Source organism: Quercus suber, unplaced genomic scaffold, assembly GCF_002906115.3.
Source record: "Quercus suber isolate HL8 unplaced genomic scaffold, Cork oak 2.0 scaffold_192, whole genome shotgun sequence".
NCBI lineage: Eukaryota > Viridiplantae > Streptophyta > Magnoliopsida > Fagales > Fagaceae > Quercus > Quercus suber.
This window is the reverse complement of record NW_027069650.1, coordinates 850,559-875,223: the sequence shown is the minus strand read 5'-3', so window position 1 is coordinate 875,223 and position 24,665 is coordinate 850,559. Positions and strand designations below refer to the sequence as shown.

Genomic DNA, 24,665 nt, shown 5'->3' with positions numbered 1-24,665 from the left:
ATGAACCTAAAATTTGGTTTTTAAGGTTTGCTTGGTGGGGTTCTCACTTTTTTTTTCATCTTTCTTCATGAAGTTCTGTACAACTTTATTAGCAACTATTTTACTGAGCTATCATTTTCCAATGAAATAAATTTTTGTTATGGTCTGCATGGAATTATTTGATTTGATTTTATGCCCGATTTACTTTATACACGTGGCTGCCCCTAACTAATTTGTTGAGGATCCATATCTGACTTCAAAAATGGGGAATTAAGGCTTCTTGTTGTATTGCAACTTTCTTGGTAGCCCTTTCTTTCTTTTGGTTCACATGTTTTTGGTATGAGTATTTCAAGTATGGCTATAGAATAAGGCATTTTACTCAAGATGCTGTGTGAGCCTCATGTCATAGCAGTTGAGCTTTTGGTTTTTATATAATGAAGGTATTCAAGAAGAGAACAAAATAAACAAAATACCATTTTTATACATTTTAGGAACACACTCAATTGGTTGGACAGAGAAAAGTCATCACTAAGCAACTAGCAAATAACATAAACACAATAAAGGCCTTCTGTTTTGTTGTTTGATTATTATTATTCAACAAAAAAAATTGAGAAAGTTGTTTTGAAGTGTACAACTTGTGATTTCAGGTGTTAAAAATAAAAAAGGGTGCATGAATGTTTCATGATTTCTAGTTCATTGTTAAGCCTTAAATTCTATTAGGACTTGATTATTTGCTGACCCTTTGGATACTCTACTGTGTACTTCCACTTGTGTTCTAGTTCATCTAGTTCTTATGGTTGCCTTGTTGGACACCACCTTTCCATGTTGCCTTGCTTAATAGTATCCAGTGTGCTGTAAGGTTTATGCTTGAAGGCGTTGTAATCTTTGAAACTACTGGCTGTTGTCACAACACAAATGTTAGGATTTTGTCAAATACCTTATGTCTAAATTTAAATGAAATTATCTTGCTCAATCAAATTTTTTATAAAAGTCATGCTAGAGGTTCTTAAAACTCCTAATATGTGAACTTTTTTCAGTTAATCCTTTGATAGTCATTCAGTAACATTGAGATGATTCTTTACTTTTATTTTGGTGGCTTCTGCAGCTTGTGTTACTTTGTGTGTCAGGTGTCAGTGTGCAGATGTGCATGAGCACGTATGTGTGTGTTTTATATGTGCTAGAATTTGACTTTTTATCTCACAGGGCTTGAATCTGAATATATTTTGTTGATTTTTTTCCTTTGTTGTCTGTATTATCATTTAGGCCTTGTTTTAGTTGTTCAACTGGCCCACGTGTTTCATCTCACTATGTTAACTTTTTTTTATTTGAATACCTGATGGAAATGTTGGTTGCACTTTTCTTCCTTCTGCAACTCTTACTATGGATGATTTTTCATTTTTAATTTGTTTATGGGTCTAAAACCTATTTATTTGTTTTCAGTCTAACAGCCATAGCACGGAAGAGGCCTCTCCACTATAGTACTGTTCTTTCTGCTCTGCTTGATTTTGATCCAGACTTTGAGACGGTCAAAGGATGTCATGTTGCTAGTGTCCAGTATTCATTAAGAACTGCGCTTTTGGGATTCCTAAGGTGTACATATCCAGCCATCATAGAGGTAAAGTAATTTTACAATTTACAATTTACAATTTACATTTTACATTTTGCATTATTTTCTTTTATTTATGTTTGATAAATTCTTTAACTGTAAATTCATGAAGAACTGCGCTTTAAATCAGATGAAATAAAGTTTGAGTCACTGATGCTTTAAGCAATAAATTTTTTATTTTACTTTGTTTAGGGATATTTACATTGCTTCTGTTGCTTAATATGACCTTGAAATGTGGATTTTTCAGTTAATTTCTTTTTGGCCAACTGGAACACTTCTAAAATGGTGTATCTTGGAGTAATCTGAAAAGTTTATACTGTCCCCTGTATTTCCAACACTACATGGAACATGGAAGAGCAGAATATGCAATACTTAATATTGACTCCAAAACAACCCTATGTTCCTTTTTCTATGTCCAGATTTTTAATTTAGTTGGTGGATCATTTTGTTTTCATCTTTAGAGCCTGGTTGTTTAAGCTTATAAGCCGGCTTAGTTTCTAAGTCTCGCTTTTTTCTAAATACAGCTGTACCCAAATCATTTTTAACTCAAATTAGCGAATGAATTTAAGGTATCCCAAATGGACAATGGATAATTAAGAATTTGTTTAGGTAGCAAAGAAGCTTCAGACAAATCGTTATGTTTCTTGGGCTCTTTGTAGGCATACATGCTAGTAAAGCGAAGAAATGGTGAGGCCCAGTAGGTCTTATATGATCAATGCAAAAGGCCCCAAAAGTTTTGCTGTTGTTCACCTGGTCTTTTGCCTGACATTGGGTCTTCTGTTTCATTTTCAGTCAAGGGAAAGATTGCTTAGGGCTCTCCGTGCTATGAATGCTGGGGATGCAGCTGATCAGGTTATCCGGCAGGTTGATAAAATGATTAAAAACACTGAGCGTGCTTCACGTGAAGCTCGGTTAGGCAAGGTAATTTCAGAGTTAGTGTGCTTGACATTTAGCAATTTCTTATTTATTTGAATCTACTCAGTGGTTTTAAATTTCTGATTAGGAGGATCAATTATCAAGCCAGCTGCCTGTATCAGGTGATTTGTTAAAAAGAAGGTATATGACTCTGGACAATGAAGAGCCAGTTAATGGTCATGAGGTGGCTTCCAAGCGAATCCGTTATGGTCCTGACATCCAGTCAACTTTGGCAGTTCAAGTAAATGATTCTGGGCAGGATTCTGTTCCTGTTAATGGAGTATCTCCTGTGTTGGATGGTCAACTGACCCCTGTGGAACAAATGATTGCCATGATTGGTGCTTTGCTTGCAGAAGGAGAAAGAGGTGCTGAATCACTTGAAATCCTTATATCAAAAATCCATCCGGATCTGTTGGCTGATATTGTCATAACAAATATGAAGCACTTGCCTAAGACGACTCCACCGTTAACCAGGCTTGGGAACTTGTCAGCAACTCGACAAATGGGTTCTCTAAGTAGCCCATCCCAGGTTGTTTCAATATCTGCTTTAACAAGTTCTGTTGAATCTCCAGATGTCAGTGCACAAGCAGCTCTTTCTTCAACTACTGCAACTAATTCATCATTGTCTGATACACCTCCAGTCAATACCCTCCCTGCTGATTCTAAGCGTGATCCACGCAGGGTAAACTTCTCCAGTTTTCAATTGCTATTCATGAATGTGTATCTATCGCTACTATTGAATTTATTTCAATCCGTTACAATCTAAATATTTAAATACGTTAAAATGAACTCCTAGTAGCTTTTACAGGATCCCCGTCGCTTGGATCCACGCCGTGTAACAGTCCCTGCTGGGGTACCTTCCATACCTACTGCAGAGGACACTGGAGCTCTGCAATCTGAGTTTGACGCTAATATTTATTTGAGTAAACATGTTTCACTTCCTGTTGTGAACACTCTTGAAAATCCTTCCACGACTCTCATTTCCAAGATCAAAAGTGAAGATAAGATTTTGGAAAGTCCTTTGGTTTCTAGCACTGATCAACTAACTCCCAAAGAGGACATTCTGGACAGAGCCGAGGAAATTGACCTGATCCCAGAGGTTGATCCTTCTTCAGATCCTGCACCTTCTCCTGTTGACAAAGTTGATGAGGACTCACTTGCAATGAAGTTTTCAGATGATGTAGTGACAAATGGGGTTGAGACACCATCTTTTCTAGAATCTGATCAGCATTCTCCAACTGTTTCAAATGCAGCTGCATCTGCATCTGAAGATACCTGTCAAGATTTACCTCTGCTTCCATCATATGTGGAGCTAACACAAGAACAGGAAAGAAGTTTGAGAAAATTGGCAATTGAACAAATTATTGAATCATACAAGCATTCATGTGGGACTGATTGTAGTGAGATTCGTATGGCATTACTTGCTCGATTGGTTGCTCAGGTAGGTTGTCTTGTGATTGTTCAAATGCAAATTTGTGAATTTTTTGTTATAAATTTGTAAATCAAGTAAAACAGCTGGATCTGCTCTTTGGAGTGATGAATGCCACAGCTTGCATGTTCAGCATTAGTAGCTGAGAATGCCATAAACAATCTGGAATTATAGGTCAGTGTGTGTCTATTCACAGACAAACAAATGCCTAAATGAAAGCAGGCATACATACTTTGTGTTTGGCATAACTCTGCACTTTCTGTTGGTACTCTAGTATACTTAAAAGATGACTGGTCTTGGGAAACTTCTCTAAAATATATTGCAAACAAGGTTTAGTATCTACTGGATACATATTAGTGTTCTTCAGTATGTTACCGTCATATGCCGGTCATCACCTCTTTTCTGATGATTTTGTCACAAATCTGTGCTGCACTTTGTTCTCCTTGGGTTAGAAGATAGTTTGTGGGTTATTGGTTATTCTTGCCCTCTCAACCCACTCTAAAACCCACTTAAATTGTTATTTCTGTTGTTGTCTGATGCTGTGGCTCTGGTAGGCTGTGTGAATGGACTTCTACAGCTAATTGCATAATAAGCTGTTCCCCTGTCACTATTCACGTCTATATGGTGTCACAGAGGTTTAATTTCTCATGTTTAGCAAGCGATATTGGTAATTAATAAAATTGAAATCCTTGACAGCACACAAGTCCAAGATGCTAAAATTTAATTGATGGTGAAATGATCAGTGGGAGTAACTAACTTGCTGAGTTGGTAAATGTTTTTGCTTTTGTAAACGTGGTTCTGGACGTTGCTATCTAAACCTGTGCATCTTAACATCTATAATTCTCTTGTTCCATTTAACATTTTTTTTTAAATAAATAAAAGTTATCCCATTATTCAGGAAAAACAAAGTAAAAGTTATCACATTGTTTAGCCAACTGCAATACAAATGCTCTATCACCAAGTTCAGTATTTAAGTAAATCTATATTGAATTATATAAACAGTATATGGACCTCTATAAAAAAATAGTTTAATGTTCCATTAATATGATGTCTATAGAATTACATTTTGATTTTTCCTCCTTTCACAGATTGGTGCTGATGATGACATTATTATGATGCTGAAAAAACATGTTGTTGTGGAATACCAGAGACAAAAGGTATCTCTGTCATTAAGCTTGCTGATCCTCTTTTTGTTTGTTTTGTCTGGATGACTATCCTGAAGTTTGTCTGTGAATAATTCTTGTTCAGTATAATTGCTGGTATTTGTGGGCCAGAAATATGTTATCTATCCACCACATTTTCTTTAAATATCTTCTACTTAATTCCAAGGTATTTAGTACAGTTCTGTGAAAATTTATCTGGGAAAAGGAAAATGGAAAAATGACTCTAGCTCAAATAACACTAGTTCAAATGACACTTCCTCCTGGAATGGAGGGTGAAGTCATGGATTCAAGACCCACTAGGTGCATTTGTAACTTACCAAGAGAAAAACATTACAAAAAATAATGAAGGAAAAATGATAAAGCCCCAAGAGGTGAGTAGCATACAAGGAAAAAAAAGAGGAAAAATGATAAAGCTTCAGGAGAAATGATCCCATATCATCACAAACATTTGTATGCTTTGGGTGTTCTTACCTATGTTTAGGCCTATGATATTTGTAATTTGAGTGTTCAAATGTCCCTGCCTAACTGGGACATTTGATTTGACCTTCCAAGTCTTGTGGATGGAAAATGTTGTGAAGGTTGCATAGTGACAAGCTTCTGAGGCAAGAAGGAGAGAAACGAGAAAAAAAAAAACTATTCTTTATTTATTTTTGGCTGGTCTAAGGTTCTTTAGATGTATTCGAGCATTGTTTTGTTAGTGCTTAGGTTGTAACCTATAGTCATTCTATTGGCAAAGCCATTTAGGGTTTCCTTCCTACATTATGTTTGATTTGGCATATTACGGTTGTCATGTTGTCATACTCTGCATAAGCTTTTTCTATTGTCCTCTTATGTCACATAGCCATGTTGTCATACTCTAGGTAAGCTTTTCTATTGTCACCTTGTGTCTCATAGCATGTTCTACGTAAACTTAAATTTCACTTTTTCTAAAGGACCTAACCATTTCTATGGTGAAATGTTTTGTCTAAAGGATGTCCATGCATGACCTTAATGTCCTTGGGAACAAGAGACACAACATGCTTTTAAATTTTTTTTTTTTTAAAAGGTAATTAGAGTAATATTAACCGTGATGAAAAAAAAAACGAAGAAAGAAAATACATGGTGTTCATGATGGTGAACACAAGCAAAAGCAACAAACAAAATCAAAGAAAAATAACTCAAGGGACAATTCTAAGAGAAGAAAGAAACTCAATGAATTGATTTTCTGGAATGGGAAAAGAGAATTATTTTATCAGTTATGAAATGGGGACATAGTTGACCTTTAAATTTAGGAATCCCCTTTCACCCAACTACCGAGTCCATGGCAAGATTACGGGTGTTAGAAGTATGTGATTAAATAATTAAATTTTCCGCTTCCCAATAGTTTAAACTTTTGGGACAATCGGTAATGTATCCATGATGGAGGTCCTAAGTTTGATCCTTGTCTCTTTCACTCTACCTCTCATCTAAAATCTCACATGTTTGGTCTCACATATTAATAGAGAGTTTGAGCCCACACTTGAGGGGGGGAGTGTTAGAGGTATGTGGTTAAATGAATAAATTTACCATTTTCCAATAGCTTAAACTTTTGGGACAATTGGTAATTTAATAAGGGGTACCATAAAAAATTGGTTAGATCCTTCAATATTCTCCTTTCAAGAAAAGAAATCTTGCTTTTGTTTTATTTTTGATTGTGCAGTGCCATATAATTGAACTCTTCCCATTTCTTTTAGTTTAGTTTTTTGTCAAGTTTCTTGCATATTTATCAGAATTTTCTTGTGTTTGGGGGTGTACGAACTATACTGCTGTATCTGATTTTTTTAGTTTCTATTTCCTCTAGCTCTTGATCTTTTTGTTTTTGTTTACTTGTTCAAAGTGTTTCAAAGTGTTCACTATCGTGAACATGATGTTCATTTTTTTCTCTCAATAAAAGTCTTATTACCTATCCAAAAAAAAAAAAAAAATCAGAATTTTTTGGATTGGTGGTTTTACATTTGGAATCGTGATTAGCCAGTTTCCAGTTTGGTATTTACATCATTCTAAATATGCAAGTGAACCAGTAAAAAAAGGGCCAAATCATTTTGAATTTTAAGGAAAACTGATAATAAACAGGATAGTTAAAACCAAATTGAACTAATCTGTTCAAATGTCTTCAATGGTTAATTGTGGCTCTCCACCTTAATTATGAGGTCATTTGCAATGTGTACTGTAAATTACAAAATTTTGTGTCAGTACCCTAATTTTAGATTAACTGGGAATTTTTACCCGTTATCCAAATTGGTGTCTAAATTAACAGATTATTGGGTAGTCTAATCTTAAATTAGACTGTTTAGTGCAGAATTTTTGTAATTAAGGTGCACATTGCAAATTCCCCTATGTAGAGTGGAAACATGCCGGTTAATTTAATTTAGACGTTGATTTAAATGGTGGGCAGAAATTGTATATTAAACTTGAATTAGGTTGTTAATTGTAAAATTTTGTATTCTAGAGGGAGCGTTGCAAATATCCCCATAATTTAAGGGTAGATAGCTGTAATTAACCATCATCTAAAATTGTAAATTGTTTCCAAGGCTTCTTGAAGCTGTGACCTTGAGTGTGAATATCTAGCTTCAACACCATTGGGACTAATCCAGAAAAAACAAAAAAAACAAAGCATCAACACCATTGACCTGTCAGGACTTCTTTCTTAAGTTTTACTATTTTTCTCGTTTCTACTATCTGTCAATGAGCTTTAGCTCAACTGGTATTTCCTCCCTTAATGATGGAATGGAGGAGGTCGTGGTATTCAAGACCCATGGGTGGATTTATGACTAACCTATAAGTATTTAACTAATAAAAATCTAGCTGTTCCAACTGGTTATACTGAAACCCAATCCTTGTCCAAGTCAGTATTAGGTATGGTTCTAATAACCATGTGTTTTTATTTTTATTATCATCATTATTACTTTTATTTTTTTTATTAATTTTTTTTTTCTTTTGCAACATTAAGTCAATCCTAAAACAAACTAAAATGAAATGATATTCTTTTTACCTGACATTTACATATCCCCAAGTTTTTCTTGGATTTCTTTCGAGTAGCATTTCTGTTTTTTGGCATGATTTCATCTTCTGCTTCTTGATGCAAGGGAAAGAAAAAAGAGAGGCATGTAACTGCAGTGGATTTAAAAGATTATTTTTAACAGATCTATCTTTATCTTTTCATTTTAAGCTTTTATATGTAGATGAGCCGCAATATAAACTCAGAACCTAATAGCTGAAGGTAGAAAAGACAAAGATGAGTGATTTGTTGGTAATGGAGCCAAACTTGTGGGCTGATTTCAACAAAAAAAAAAAATGGTTTGATTGATACCATTCTTTGCTATCTGGGCCTTCATAGTTGACTGGATTGATAGCATGGACCTTTGCATCATATGTTGGCAGCTTGATTTATGATATGTGGGTCTAATAGATTCTACCCAAGTCTCTTGCAAGGTTCTTTGCAATCCATTCCGTGACTTTAATCATATACTCATTGTACACTTTGTGGACTGTATCTTTTCAAGTTTGCTTTTTTATGCATGGTTTTCTTCATTGTTGTTTTGGGATTATTGTGTTTGATGCGCTCCTATTCATGTGCTCAGTTTTATTTCATCTACTCCTAATGTTCAGACTTTTGGATATGGTGTTTTGAGGTTAATTTTCTAGGTCAGTCAAGCTTTGGATGTCAATTATAACATTGAATTGAAATACTGAGCATATATTTAATGGGTTAAGCTTTCTGATGAATTTTTTTAACCCTTTTGTAATTTAATATTAAAAAAATTGGTTTTCAGGGGCATGAACTTATATTGAATGTCTTGTATCATCTGCACACTCTCATGATTTTGGATTCTGTGGAAAACTCTTCAGTTGCTGCTGTTGTGTATGAAAAGCTCCTCTTGGCAGTGGTAGGTGCATCTTTTAGCTGGTTCACCAACTTATTCTCAATGTATTCTTGTTCTTTTCCATTTGTGTGTGAACTGAGATGCATTTACCCTATTTCAACGTAGGCCAAATCTCTGCTGGACTCTTTTCCAGCTTCTGATAAGTCCTTTAGTAGACTTTTTGGTGAAGTCCCACTTTTGCCTGACTCAGCCTTGGAACTATTAGATGAACTCTGTTACGCTGATGTTACTGATCACCGCGGAAAAGATGTACGTGATGTTGAGCGTGTTACTCAGGGCCTTGGGGCTGTCTGGATTTTGATTTTGGGGCGCCCGCTTAATCGGCAATCCTGCTTAGATATAGCTTTGAAGGTAACTTGACATAAGAGTCTCATAGCATTAAAATTATTGTAACCAAATGCTTTATTTATCATTTATAATGTTTGTCTGCATTCCTCTCCGACATGTAGGGAATTATTTGGATGCTGAGACTTGCAGGAAAAGATTTTCTTATAACATTACGTTTTTTGTGTATGGGATTATCAATCACTTGAAAACCTGTTTTTGGGATCATGTATCAATCTTGAATGAGTTTTCCTTGGTTTTTGTTTAAATGATACTGACCTAGCACCATATAACTTCATAGAACATGCAACAATACTTAAGTTGCCAGGTAGCCTGCTGGCGAGGTCTTCATAGGATTAAGTCAATTTGATTGAATCACACACTCAATTTGCACTTTGCCTCGTTTTTAGCTGGCCTTGCCCACATCAAATCTTATAGCGAAGTATAACTGAATCAAATTTAATTTTGGCACAGAATTAGTTTGGTCCAAGTTCTTATATATATTTATTTTTGAATGGGTCTAATTCTTAATTATTGGATCCATATATATAAAGTAATGCTTAGAATATTTCATCTTTAAGTATAAATAAAATAGTTATAAATAATTATACAGAGGCACACATGACCTTCTGGGCTTGTGTTTCTCTTCATTCTCCATGCCATGAACATGTATAAAGGAAATTGAGTTTAGCATTGTTTGGGAGAGTGCTATGACTCAGTATTTTTTTGCTACATTGAATTATTGGGTAATTTTGTTTCTCATTTGATAATTTTTTTTGATTAGTAAGTAAGAAATTTTATTAGAAAAAACCAACCAAGTACACTGGAAGTGTACTAGAGTGGCACAAATCAAGAGCCTAGATTACAACAATCAATAAGATCGGAGAGAGAAAAACAAGTATAAAAAGGCAAAACTTCACTCCAATCAAGGAGAGTATGGAAAAAGAAAGATTTAATGTCAAGAATAGATTGTTCACAATTCTCAAAGTATCTAGCTTTCCGCTCCTGCCATAAGCACCAAAACAAACAATGTGGCACAAACCTCTATAAATCTATATTTTGATGCCTACCAAACTTGCCTTGCCAAGAAGTCAGCAACTCGCTAACTTTATATGGCATAACCCAATGAATACCAAACAAACAAAAAACCGTGGACCACAACTCATAAGCTATAGGACAATTAAAAAAAGCTTATTATTTCTTATTTGATAATTATCACTTGTCCCAAAATGTTAAGCTATTAGGAAATGATAAATTAAATCATTTAACCATTATTACCACTCTCTTTAATGTGTGGGCATTGACTCCCCAGTGGGGCCCAACATGTAGGATTTTTAACCTTTTAAAATGGTAGATCGAGTGGAGACAAAGTTCAAATTCAGTACCACCTGCTTTGATACTATGATAGACTACCACTTGTCCCAAAAACGTAAGTTATTTGGAAATTGTGAATTTAATCATCATTCTAACACTGTTGTATACTAAGAAAATCTTTCAAGGTGAAGGGGAAGATGATGTGTGGTTTTTGTTTTGTTAAATATTTATTCATATTCTATAGACTTGTAGAACAACATGATGTGCATGTTATGACTTGTTTGATAACAACTGTGTTTTACACTCTCTTTTCCTCCAAAACAAAGTTTTAAGATTGTTACTCTTGAGGATCTCGTTGTCTCTGTCTTAATACCTAAATATATCTACAGTTTGATATCTGTTGTATTTCTATTCATGTATTTATTGTCTCATTGCAGTGCGCTGTCCATTCACAAGATGAGATTCGAGCCAGAGCAATCCGGCTGGTATTTTAACTTGACTTAAATTGTTGATTCTAACAGTTTTGTCTTCATATGGGATGCAAAAATTATATTGTACATTTTCTTTATGCTAATAATGCATCAATTTTTCATTTGTTTGTGATGGGCAGGTGGCAAACAAGCTCTATCAGCTAAGCTACATATCAGACAGTATAGAGCAATTTGCAAGAAATATGTTGCTGGCTGCTGTAGATCAGCATGTTTCAGATATAGAACTTTCACAGTCTGGGTTCTCCAAGCAAAGAGTCGAAGGGGAGGTATATATCATATATTCTTTAAACACTTTTCTCCTTATTATATTCTTTTTTCTGCGTTAGTTGATTCCTCCTGGTATGTTGTGTTGAAACTCTGAAAGCTATATTTTTTTGGATAAAATACAAAAACTATCCTTGAGGTTTGGCCTAATGCCAGTTACTACCATAATTTTTCAAAAATGTCCAATTTGCTCCCTAAGCACAAAAGTCATTTAACACTGATTGAAAATTCCCCTGCTCCTCCTGCTTCCTTCTCCATCTTTGGTTGCCATTTATCTACTATTGGCTACCCAGACACTCCTTTGTGCATATAATTCCCATAATGCAATCACTGTGAGACTTGTGCAGTGGAGACAAGTTGTTGGAAGGAAGTAAAGGACTTAGGAGCAGGGAACATTTAAACAGTGTTAGGTGTCGTTTGTGCGTAGGAAGCAAATTGCGTATTTTTAAAAAGTTCAACTAATGCACGGTATTAATCCAAACCTCAGGGGCAGTTTTTGTATTTTACCATTTTTTTTCCTAAAAAAAACTCTGAAGGGTTGATTGATGTGATAAATTTTGATCATCAATCCTGCAAGGCACTTGGACACTAATGGGTGGATTTTGGGGTTGATATAATTTAACAGTAGCTGTTTAGGTCGCAAGAAAAAAAATTTGATCTTTATCTAGAACTTTTGCCATAAAAAATGAACTTCTGGGGCAGCTGGGAGAAAGGGACCTTCTTTCTTTTGGTTTTAGTTTCTGATTTTTTCCTCCTGTGTATTTCTTTTCAGGTTGAAAGCCAGGAAACATCCACTAGTGGTTCTCAGGTTTCAGAGCCTGGAACTTCTGAGAATGACTCTGTAAGGAGTGCACAACCATTAGTGAGGAACACTTCTATGTCATTGCATGAAGCTCAACGACTCATTTCATTGTTTTTTGCTTTATGTACAAAGGTTTGCCTATGTTTGCTTCATGAACTGGTGACTAGAAGATAGTTGCTTCAATACACTTGATTTCTTGGTTATATTGACAAGGGTTTTCTTTCCTTGCAGAAACCCATTCTTCTTCAACTTGTGTTTAATAATTACTGTCAAGCCCCAAAATCTGTAAAGCAGGTGTTTATTTATTATTTTTTAATTTTAATTTAATTTGATTTAATTTTTATTTTTTAATAAAAAGTTTGGGCTAAATTGCATTGTCTTTTTGTCTTGTGGTAGTTGGAACTTGTAACAGCTTTGGTTAAGCTAGCTGTTTGCAACTATAGTAGGTTTTCTTGAAAATTTATGCAGAAAGAGGCTCTTTAGTCCCAGAAATATGTGGGAATGAATCAGAAGAGGAAAAAAGTAGAAAGCAAACTCTGTGGAAACTATCTAGGTTCAATTTGAATTGGTTCAAATTATAGAGCCACTAACAGTAACCCTTTGTAGACAACTTCCAGTTTTGGGCTGACATTTTCTTCTAGGGTTGGTTTGATTGGGTCTTCCACTTTAAGTAACCAAACAAATGAACAGGCAATTATGGATTATATTTCTGCATGATTGAAATGTTCTTATCTTGGAATTTTTCTGTAAATGATTTTTGTGGTGAAGCTCTAGGCCTTCAGTTTAGTTTAGGTCTACATTCCATAGTCCCATCCTCTTGTTTGCACCGAATCTCATCTAAACTCCACAGTTATGCATGTTTGAGCAAGAGTAGTACTAGGATGGGTGACAATCTAGGAAGTCCTTGCACCCATTTCTTTTGGGATTTCCATGCTTGGGAGCTAGAAGGGGTGAATGAGTTGATGGATTTACTTTGTCCAGAAAGGCTGTAGAAGAGAATGAAGATTGTTTACTTTGGACTCTAGATGGGAAAGGGAAGTTTAGTGTTTGATCCTGTTACGCATACTTGCAGCGTCCACCCAACTCCTTCCCTTGGAAAGGTGTTTGGGGTGGTTAAGTTTCATAAGGTAGCTTTTTTCGTATGGACAACAGTTTTGAATTCCATACTGAGTATAGATAATCTTGTTAAACAGAAGCTAGTGGTTGTTAATAGGTGTGTGATGTATAATGGCAGTAGTAAAACAATTGAGCACTTGTTGCTGCATCACACTATTGCTAGAAAGCCGTGGTCTTTTTCATTTGCGGCTTGTGGGTACTCTGGGTAATGCCAGGCCAAGTCTTGATTTTGGTAACCTTCTGGAGAGGGGTGTTTGGAAGTCATCATAATAGGGTTGTGTAGCAAGCTACGCCACATTGCATTATGCTGGTTAATTTGAGAGAGAGGGATTGCCAGACTTTGGAGAACAAAGCGCAATCTATGCAAGATATGAAGAATAGCTTTTTGAGAATTTTTATTTTATTATATATATATATATATATTTTAATAATATGTTGTTATTGAGGGGTGTCTTGTAGTTCTATTGTCCATTTTTTGGACCTCATGAGTGTTCATTTGTAATCTTTAAGGGTGCTCGAGTTTAAGCATTCCTTCTTTCTAATAAATTATTCTCTTACATATAAAAAATAAAAAACAAAAAACAAAAGAAAGAAAGAAATTAGCAGTTACCTGTTGTTAATTCCAAACTTGTTAAACTGAATAGTGCCACTACTAGTTTTTCCTGTCTATTGTGGTAACATAATTTTGTTCATTGGAGATGGGATTAAGGAATACCAATTTTATGGAAATAAAGATACTCGCTCATTTATTTCTATGTGGTCAAAATTTTGAGAGATCTTGCCAGATTGGCTGCATGCTTGCTAATGTAACATAAATCTTCTGTCATTTCTATTAAACTAGGCCTTGTTTGACAAATTTTACATAATAAATGTGACACACACACACATATGTATATATGTGTGTATATATATTGACTATATGTACACATTAATTATGACTCTATAACCTATTTGGGTGGTGCAGGCTTTCCATCGCCATATCCCTATTCTTATAAGGTCCCTAGGGTCATCCTGTTCTGAATTGCTCCATATAATATCAGATCCACCTCAAGGGAGTGAAAATCTGTTGACACTGGTAGGTTCCTTTTATAGTTTTTGTAAGCTGTTTTAACCTTGAACCATTCTTTTATTCTCAGATGTTCTGCACATGAATGATGCTGATAGTGGTTTTGTTTTTCTGGCAAGGTGTTGGAAATATTGACTCAAGAGACGACGCCTTCTTCTGATCTGATAGCCACTGTTAAACATTTATATGAAACTAAATTAAAGGTTTTTCTTATAATTAAAAGTTTCTTCTATTACCAATGTAAAAATTTTGCATCTTGGTCCTCACATAGATTATTGTTCTTTGCAGGATGTCACAATTCTTATTCCAATGTTGTCTTCACTTTCCAAAAATGAGGTTTGTTTCACAAATTTTTTATTATTATATTTACTTATTATATGATTGTATGTGTCGATTTCGCTCTAAAATGTAAAATTAATTATTAACTTGAAGTGTTGGTTAAATTTTATTTTCATTTTTTAAAATCAAGTTGTCCAATTGTGTTGGTTAATTTTGTTGACTTGGGGGGGTGGGGGAGGGGGAATTATAATTTATAAGATACGTATTATAATTTCCAATCATGGAATGCATGCACAAATCTAAATTTCAAGCTCGATACACTCCTTCCCCGAAGAAACTAAATGAGACTCTACCCATGTTTCTTTATCATTGGTAATCAAGAACAAATCAGGAAATAAATCCTAAAGGCTTCCCCACATCACACTATATGCCAAAGCTGATTCTTTGGCATCCCTCACCACAAACTTAATGACACTGGAGTAATGATCTTGTCCATTCCATTGCTATTGGTGCTCCATAGACTACATTGGGTCTTCTTACCAAGTGCTGTGTCCATTGGTCATTAAACTCTCCATGTTGAGGTTAACTCTATTCTTTTGATCATATTATTTCACACTACATTTTTTGATATACATTATTTCTCACGACATAAGCCTTCTAAGATGAACCCAAAGGTGTCCCCTAATGCACTTGGATCTGGATCTTACTGAAGACAAGACTCATTATGAAATTTTATAAGGGAAAAAAAATCTTCAAGATGATTTTCATTCGCAGGAATATGTCATTTTAGTGAAAGAATAGCGTTCTCATCGGTCCTTAAACACTAGCTAAGAAGTAATACTCACTCATCACAGTCCGTGCAAGAGTATGCCTCAAATGGAAGCCTTAGTGGTGTTATAATTTGAGGTCTTGTATTTGAGTCCTGGGTTTCACCCAATACCTGTGGTTTACAGGCTACTGTAGGAATCTGGGGTTTATTGGGGCACCACTAAATGGGGCCTGGCTGTTCCTCGTAATAATAATAATAATTATTGTTGTTGTAAAAAAGTAGCTGCATTGTTGAACTTTGATGTATTATTTACTTGACTTGGATGTTTTCATGTGTGGATGTTAATCTTTTTATGCTAGCAGGTTTTACCTATTTTCCCTCGGCTTGTTGAACTTCCGTTAGAGAAGTTCCAGACGGCACTTGCTCACATACTGCAGGTAAAAATGTGAATGCTCAATTTTTGATAATTCATAATGGAAACATAAAGAGAGAACTCTTATTTTCTCCCTTTTCATTGGACTCCTTGACATGTAGTTTTGTTCTTAAGATTGGGACCTTAAATATTTGAAATATGTACTCTTCTGTTGATTTCTCTGTTAGAAGGTAAAAGGTAAATTGATTCTAGTTGTGACTGAGCTTAAGTAAAGGCTCCTTAACTTTTTGGATTATTCTTGAAAACTTCTGAACGTATGTCTGGATGTTATGAATAATTTGCTTGTGTTAGGTGTTGGGTGAGGTAGTGGGTTCAAGACCCACTAGGTGTGCATGCATTTTACCAATTTACAAAAAGAAAGAGCGGTTTGCTTGTGTTGATCATTTATGCATCTAGCACAATTAATTGCTTGTCTCATGCACTTGTTCAATCAGAATTTCAGTCCAGAATTGAAATTATTAGATTATGCTTCATTTGTTTATTTCTCATTACTTCACATTTAATTCATTTAGCAGTATGATAGCATTTGCTTCTCACACGCGCGCGCACACACACACACATATATAGTGTTATTTTATTTTCCCTCTCCCCCACCCCAAGTCAACAAAAGTTGCTGAGAGTTAATATTTGTTCATGGCAGGGTTCAGCTCATATGGGTCCAGCTTTAACACCTGTGGAAGTGTTGGTTGCCATCCATCACATAGTTCCCGAGAAAGATGGCCTTGCACTTAAAAAGGCATGTCTTTATATTTAAAAGTACTTGTTTTTATACGTGATGCAAGCCTTATGTTTTCCATATGTTAAGACTATTAAGATAACATTTGAACTGCATATTCATATTGTGCCCATCCTGCATGCTTCTGCCTTCAGTCCCAATTTTCACATAATATAGTCTTGTAGTCTTTTGATGTTGTAAAAGTGGTCCTGATTGTATATATAAGTGAAAAGGACGAGTTTAGAATGAAATTTGGGCATATCGAGTAAGGCACCTAGTGTAATCCTGGGGTTTAAGTGGGTGCTAAGATTCCAGTCTCACCTACCTGTTACCTTAGTAGTGACAGATTAAACCTAGCTAAGGATAAGTTGGTGTTTGTTTAGGAGTTAAAGATAGGTTGAATATTACTTTCTTTGCAACATTTATTTAATAACAAAATTTGGATATCTTTTTCAATAAAATTATATTAAATATAATAATCTGTAATAAATGAGAATATTAATGTTATTGACTTAAAATTTACAATGTTAAATGCAGTGCTTCGCCATTCCTCATTCCTCATCACTTGAAGGCGACTTTATAGTTCCTTTTTTTGCCATTTAGTTCATTTTAAAGTCATATACCCCCTAAACTTTCTCTAGCAATCATATGTTTTCTCACTTCCTATTCCAGTGTGATATTTTCTTTCGGTCCTTTGGTGCCACCAATTTCGATCAAATTAGTCTCCGACTAATGCTTTGTTGCAATTGCTGGTAGACATCTTTGCTCATCGGTTGTCAATTGCTGTCTCATCTTCTGAAGAAGGTGTTTGTTTATTATTTAACCTTTTCTAACTGTGGCCACTCATTAATCTTGATATCCCCAAGAAGTTTCATTCATTTTGGTTTTTAAGTGCCCAAAATTCCAATTAATTAGAAAGCCCATGGCGCAAGCCACACAACATAGCTGTTGGCTTGAAACTTGGACCATGCAAACCCAGTGGTTGGGTTCCCAATGGGTCGGATGCTTTTTGGCCCTGCTCAAAATCTAGCACAAATCCTTGATATGATTTAATTATGGAGTGGATGGCACAATGCTTCAATTTAGCTAGTAGGAGTTCTGATTTTTGTTAATTGTTAAATATCAGCTGCATTATGCATTTTGCATCTCATTTACAGGTATTAAAGTGGTTGTCCCATGTATCTACTGTGCACTGCATTAATTGTTATTTATATATGTTTTTTTAATACTTCCATTTCATGTTTTCAGATTACAGATGTTTGCTCAGCCTGTTTTGAGCAACGAACAGTTTTCACACAGCAGGTCTTGGCAAAGGCATTGAACCATATGGTATGTGTTTGTCATTTATGATCTGGTTGATGTACTCTATTTTCAGTTCTGTGTAAGTGGTAGTTGTATTTTTCAGGTTGATCAAACTCCTCTACCTCTTCTTTTCATGAGAACTGTCATTCAGGCAATTGATGCTTTTCCTACACTGGTAAGATTCTTCCCTTCTATATGTTACATTAGTATATCTATTTACTATGCTGAGTTTATGTTAGAGAATGATTTCAGGACTGGCTTCTTCTTGGTAAAATCTGTAATTTTGAGATTTAGGGTTCGTTTGGATACAGCTGAAAACTGAAAACTGAAACTAAAAACTGAAAAACACTGTAACAAAATAATTTTTACATGTGTGAATAGTATCGTGAGATCCATTTTTAATGAAAAAGTTGCTGAAAAGTGAAATTTGTGGGTCCGTAAACAGTAAAATTTATGCTGAAAAGTCAAACTTTATTGCTACTGTGCATAAACAGTAGCTGCTACAGTACTGCTACAGTAAAAATTTGTCTCTGAAAAGCTGGAAACGCGTGAGAAAAAAAAAAAAAAAGAGCTGAAAACACAAACGCCAGATGCAACGCGCTGGCCAAACGAGCACTTAGAGTCATATATCTTGGGTTTGTTGAAAATATGGTCTTTGTGAAATTTTCTCTGCTTCATTGCACAATGGTGATCGGGTTATTTTTTGGGGAAATTTTTTAGAAGATTTTTTGCTTCTTTCTGTTAATGAATTTTTACTTACCAAAAAAATTTTCCACTTATTTTTGGCCTTAAACCAAAAGTAACAAGCATTTTGGGTGTATCTATCAATTTACATAGCTCAGTAGGTTTGTTAAATATGATTTTCTCTTCATATGTGTTGGTAGTTTGTGTCGTATATTTTGCTCACAGTTGGTCGCAAGCCCGGAAAAAAGAGAGGGCTGTGGTAGGTGAAAAAAGAGAGGGCTGTGGTAGGTTGATGGCTAACGTAAGATTTTATTAAATTTCATATGAATGGATCCGTTATAGATAAAATTTGGGGCATCCCCTACATACATGGGACTAGGCTTTGTTATTGTGGTGGTATTTGTCACTATTAATGACCTGAAGTATCCCACTGAATGTGAATGTATTGTTTGTCTCTGTGTGGTATATGCAAATTATAAATAACAATCTGGTTTCTCTATTTAGGTTGATTTTGTTATGGAGATTCTTTCCAAACTTGTGACTAGACAGGTACACTCCCTCAACATTCAATTAGGTTTTTTGAAACATACAAATAATAAATTTAATCAAGCTTGCTCTATGTTTTACAATTCTGATTATCAAGTATAATTATGGAACAACTGATTTTATATGTACCTATTGAGTGCAGGTGTGGAGAATGCCAAAACTGTGGGTTGGCTTTCTGAAATGTGTGTCTCAGACGCAGCCACATTCTTTTGATGTATTGTTACAGGTATCATGTAATATAAATTATCAGGAGTGCTTATTGCCTTGTGGTATTTTCACTAAGCGCCCCAGCCAAATTTTGTTCCTTGCAGTTACCACCACCACAACTCGAAAGCGCTCTGAGCAAATATTCTAACCTTAGAGGTCCACTTACTGCTCATGCAAGCCAGCCAAGTATTAGAAGTTCAGTTCCTAGGTACAGTTTTCTTAGATCTGATTAACAGCACAACCTGTGTCAAGGAAATCTGCTAGTTGCTTCCTTTTGTTTAGCTAGAATTTTTGGGGACATTTCCTATACTACTATAAATTTTTTAATCTCTCCCACCCCCCCCCCCCTCCCTTTCCCAAAACAAAACAAAAAAGGGCTGTGTATTAACAATATGTTATTTCAGTGAATTTAAGTTATTATCTGCATCATACTCAATCAAATTGTAGCTCAGTTGACCTTTTTAAAGCTTAGCATAGAGTGATATTCTGGTCATTAAAGTGGGTTTAATTCCTGAAGAAGATCACTCAAGTTAACTGCAGAAATTTAAAATTTATAATTGCAGCCTTAATACTCAATCAAATTGTAGCTCTGTTGACCTTTTTAAAGCTTAGCATAGAGTGATATTCTGGTCATTAAAGTGGGTTTAATTCATGAAGAAGATCAATCAAGTTAACCGCTGAAATTTAAAATTTATAATTGCAGCCTTAGGTTGAAATTTGGTTAGAAGTGTAATAGTTAATATGTTTGTGGAAGCATGAATAAAATGGTACAAACTGAAGACCTTTCTTACATTTATTACCCGCACATGCTTGCAGTTTGATTTCTTTGAATTAGCACTGATGTTTTGTCACAAAGTGGTCAGTATTATTTTTGTTTCAGTTTGTGCTTGATCTTTCCAGTAGACAGATCAGGTAATGTTCTCCTGATGATGATAGAATTGCAGCCTTGGGTTGAAATTCGGCAGTAGAAGTGTAATAATACTTAATATGTTTGTGAAAGTGATAATTGGTACAAAGTGGATTCCTTTCTTTCTTTTTTCCTTTTTTTTTTTTTTTTTTTTTGGGGTAAGTGACTGAAGTCCTTTCAAACATTCATCACCTGCACATATTTATAGTTGCATCTCTTGAACTAGCACAGATTTTTTTTTTGGATCTAAAGCAGTCAATAATATTATTATTTCTGTTTGTACACGATCTTTCCGGTAATCTGATAATGTTCTCCTGATGAAGATGTAATTCATATTTCCTTAGACAATAACATCGGGATTGTACTGTCAGAAACCGTTGCATATATGTGTAACTAATACTAACATTGATGGAACATATACTTCAAAATTTGTAGGGAAATTTCCCTGTAGTCTTCTTTCTTGAAATGATTTTATGACTCCATGTTGGCTTTAGGCACTATCCCATCTTCCTCCTTCCTTGACTTTTCTGATTGCTTAAATTTCAGATTGTAACCTTTTTTTAGGGACTCTTTTAGCCATCCTTTGTTCTTGGATGTCTATATTACTAATGAGTATTTACTTGTCAAAGGAAAATTAATAAGATATATTACTGGCTCTGGGGATGAAAATGATAATAGCGAGTTGATGCAGATATGCAAAACTCTAAAACAACACATGTTTTAGTGGTGTCTTGGATCTAAATCACTAAAGGATAAAACATCCTTTGACTTATTGCATAGTTGTCTACTCATTCAATGCACTCTTAAGTTATCAGCTTCTAGGTCCTGATTCTGTATATAATCAAGCATTTCTTCTGCTAATGAAGTTGTAGAATATGGACATTTAATAGGGAAAAGGTTATGGGAACCTTAGTTTTCTTGTAATGAGAATACTTTTTTGAAATCTAATATGGTTCTCTCTCGTTAACTGTCAAATAACTTTGTCAATAAATCGGGTATTCTCCGTGGTTTTATCCTTCCTATTACTTCATTTTCATTTTGATGTTATTTTAGCTAACTTTTCAGGTTTGTATTTTGGCAGATCAATGCTAGCGGTTCTTGGTATTGCAAATGAAACCCATATGCAACAACCTTATCTCCCATCATCTTTGCACTCTGCTGACTCAAGTTCTTCAGTTCGAGGAGCAACATCAACGTGATTGGTAGAGCTTGGAGTTTAACAATTGACCAGCTGTTTATAGAGCAGTTTGGACGTAAGTCCCAATCCTGTGGTTCCAGTTGTCGTGAACAAATTTATTGATCATAGAGCACCCGATGGCTTGGATATATGACTGCTGAACCGTGGAACCTTGATGAATATATATACATCAGTCCTGTGATCTGGGATTTTGCAATTCTGTCAAGGAGCTGCCAATCCAAAAGAATCCTCCTTGCTAAAGCTGCTCTAAGGAATGTACTATAGTTGTAAATTTTTAATGTATGTATTTTTATATTTTTATTTCCATTTTCTTGTGTAGTTTCATTATTTCAAATTTTGATTTTTTTTTTTTTTTATAACTTTCTGCCTGGTTTGGGGTAGGTTAAGTAGTCATGTCACTTTGAATAGATATAGTTGAAGCCGTCACCGGCCCCCTTTTGTAACATAGGTTGTAATTTTTGACAATTATCGCTCGATTCTTTGTCTACAATCTTCCATTTTATTTTTTCTAATGCCAAATATGGGGAAAGTTTTATATTGATATGCATTATGTTGGATAGCTGCTCAGTTGAAGCCACCAATGGTCCCCTTCGCGTAGGTATGGAGGCCCTGATTAAAGCGGCGAGATTGTGTCTTTTTCCACTGGAAATCAAGGGGCCCTGTGTGCTCATGATAGTGGGCCCAGCTGAAATAATGTTAAAGGGCTGATTTTGTAAGTGATAGCAATAAAGTAGATCATGCATATATAGATCCGATACTCTCTGAATAAATGATGAACTGTCGCCTGAGTATGAATCAAATATCGGTTGGACACATATCCGATAAGTCAGGCTGTGTTTAGCAATAAGTTTTGACATTTAACAAAAATCGCTTTTGGCAATGGGTGAAATTTCTTTTCTGCCCTCAAAATTGAATCAATTTGCACCTACTTGGTAAATTATAATTTATGGTTTGTGTCCTATCATAATTTAGTCTACAAACCTTTAATTGTTATATATTTGATCTAGAAATTGTTAAGATTTTTTCTAAATTAACATTTTACATTTTATGGACGAAATACCCCTCAATTTTTTAATAGGATAAATTACAATTTACCTCCTTTTTATGGATGGATCCTTTCACAATTAGTTAAATAATTATAACTATATTTGACCTTCTAATAAGGAGTACTTTTGTGTCTTTGTCCAGCAACTCTCATATTCTCATAAAGTTGCACTTGCACACGGTCTACATGTGAAAAAAAGCCCTTATTTTGGCTCAAAACGATAATGACTTTAATTTATTTTATACATTAGAAATTAAATGTAATAATTTAAAGTTAATAAACTAAATTGTAATCGGATCAAACAATGAGAGGATGAGTTGTAATTTATCTTTTCTGTTTTATATCTTGAAATCATCAAACTATTTCTATATTGTTGCTAAAATACACAGTTTACCGAATATCTATCTCCAACAAATTGCCCAACATTTAGTCATTTAGAGACGGGTTAGAAAAATTTATGGGCAAAATGCAAAAAGATCCCAGGGATAATCAAATTATCACCATATTTATTCTTTTTTCTACTTCTTCCAAGTGCAGGGTCAATTGCAAAATAATCCCTATGCTATCAACTTTATATTATTGACCCAGAAGTTTAAGATTGTCTAAGTTAATTCATCCATTTCAATTCCGTTAACTATATAGTAATTGACAGAAAATGACCATGTGCTATTCATGTATTATTTTGAAAATGATTTCCTTTCTTCAAGTAAAGTGGTCACGTGCACATCACATGACCATTTTTTATTAGTTATAATCAACATAAATTAAAATGGAGGAGTCAATTCGGATAATTCTTAAATCTCAGGGGTTAATAATACAAAATTGATAACACATGGGTCAATTTGTAACTGATCCAACCCCAAGGACTCTTTGCATGTGATCAATCTGTGGGCAGGCTTTACTGGGTCTATCTTTTGGGGTTCATGTATGATTCTCAGCACCTAATTGAAAGAAGACAGCTCCATGCCCTTATTTTTTGCAGCTGGCTCAGTTTTATCTTCCTTTCTTTTCTATCCTACTGTAAGAAACTCAAAAGGATTGGATCACATAAAAAAATAAAAAAAAAAAAAAAAAATTCAAGCGCAAAACATATTACTATCAATTACATTAGATATATATTTATATTATAGTTTTAAAATTTTCACATAAACGATTTATTTTATCAATCAGAAACACACAACTGTTATTCATATGAATGAAATGCTAACGTGTCAAGATTTTATTGCTTATTTTTTAGGACAAAACTAATTGGAGAGGGTCAAACCTTGAGGATTGATCACAATTAGAAAGAAGTGTTGCGTAAATGACTTTACCAAAAGGGGTGGTAGTGACTTGGAAGTCACAAGAGCATTATTGATGTTTCATGCCTTCGACATCAAACCAAGTCAAACACAGAAATACTCATTCTGCTCTTTCTTTGATATTATTCAGTTTTTTTTTTTTTTTTTTTTTTTTTTTTTTTTTTTTGAGAATGTGTCTTAAACATGTAATTGTTGCAATTATTATGCGTTACTTTTATTTTCTTTATTTTTTTAATTCAATAATAACAACTTTTTGGTTGAAGGATTTGAAGTTTGAACCTTAAATCTTCTCATAATGTAAGGGGAAGTCATGCCACTAAAATACAAAACTCTTAACCATATACTAGCCTCTGAGCACGCTCGTGCTCAAAGGCTCTTCTATTTTTTTGAGTAGGGATTAATTTAGAGTATTTATTATAACTTAAGATTACTACATTTTCTAATCACAAAAAAAATCTAGGGGTGTGATGAGTATTATGCGTGATGAAATAATTTTTCATCACACCTCTAAGCTTTTTTTATGATTGAAAAATGTAGTAATCCTAGATTATAATAAATGCTCTAAATTAACCATTAACCAAAAAATAGAAGAGCCTCTGAGCACGCGCGTGCTCAGAAGCTAGTATATATTTATCTATACTACTATTTAAGGGGCTGCCCTTGTTTGGACCGAATTTTTTTTGTCCAAAAATACCCCTATTTCCCTAAGTTTAAGTAGAGACATAACTAAAGGATAACAAAATAAAAATACATCTTTAACACCCACTAAAATATTGCCTACAAAATAGGATTACTCTTCCACTAACCCACTTATTCAGAAACAAACTTCACGTTTAAACTTTTTTCTTTCTTTATTTTTTTAATTGGCCGAAAAAAAAAATATATATATATATATATATCTCATGCAT

At 34.6% G+C, this 24,665-nt stretch overlaps 1 protein-coding gene across 1 annotated transcript; it reads left to right on the top strand.

Moving 5' to 3' along the window:
* Positions 1–1,485: 1,485 nt before the first annotated feature.
* LOC111988265 (uncharacterized) lies at positions 1,486–21,952 on the top strand. The gene is made up of 22 exons (XM_065778856.1): positions 1,486–1,594; positions 2,378–2,506; positions 2,589–3,182; positions 3,309–3,941; positions 5,018–5,086; positions 8,884–8,997; positions 9,100–9,345; positions 11,070–11,117; positions 11,243–11,389; positions 12,160–12,321; positions 12,421–12,483; positions 14,270–14,380; positions 14,491–14,574; positions 14,660–14,707; positions 15,782–15,856; positions 16,493–16,588; positions 17,816–17,896; positions 17,973–18,044; positions 19,058–19,102; positions 19,242–19,325; positions 19,411–19,514; positions 21,295–21,952. The coding sequence occupies exons 2-22, from the start codon at positions 2,411–2,413 to the stop codon at positions 21,410–21,412; spliced, it is 3,090 nt and encodes a 1,029-aa protein (XP_065634928.1). The 5' UTR covers positions 1,486–1,594; positions 2,378–2,410; the 3' UTR covers positions 21,413–21,952.
* The last annotated feature ends 2,713 nt before the right edge of the window (positions 21,953–24,665 follow it).

Bases quoted from the DNA above. Each gene is read 5' to 3' on its own strand.
- LOC111988265 (XM_065778856.1), top strand. From the start codon at position 2,411: ATGAATGCTGGGGATGCAGCTGATCAGGTTATCCGGCAGGTTGATAAA. The intron at 5,087-8,883 runs GTATCTCTGTCA...ATTGGTTTTCAG, and splicing joins TGGAATACCAGAGACAAAAG to GGGCATGAACTTATATTGAA. The intron at 16,589-17,815 runs GCATGTCTTTAT...TCATGTTTTCAG, and splicing joins ATGGCCTTGCACTTAAAAAG to ATTACAGATGTTTGCTCAGC.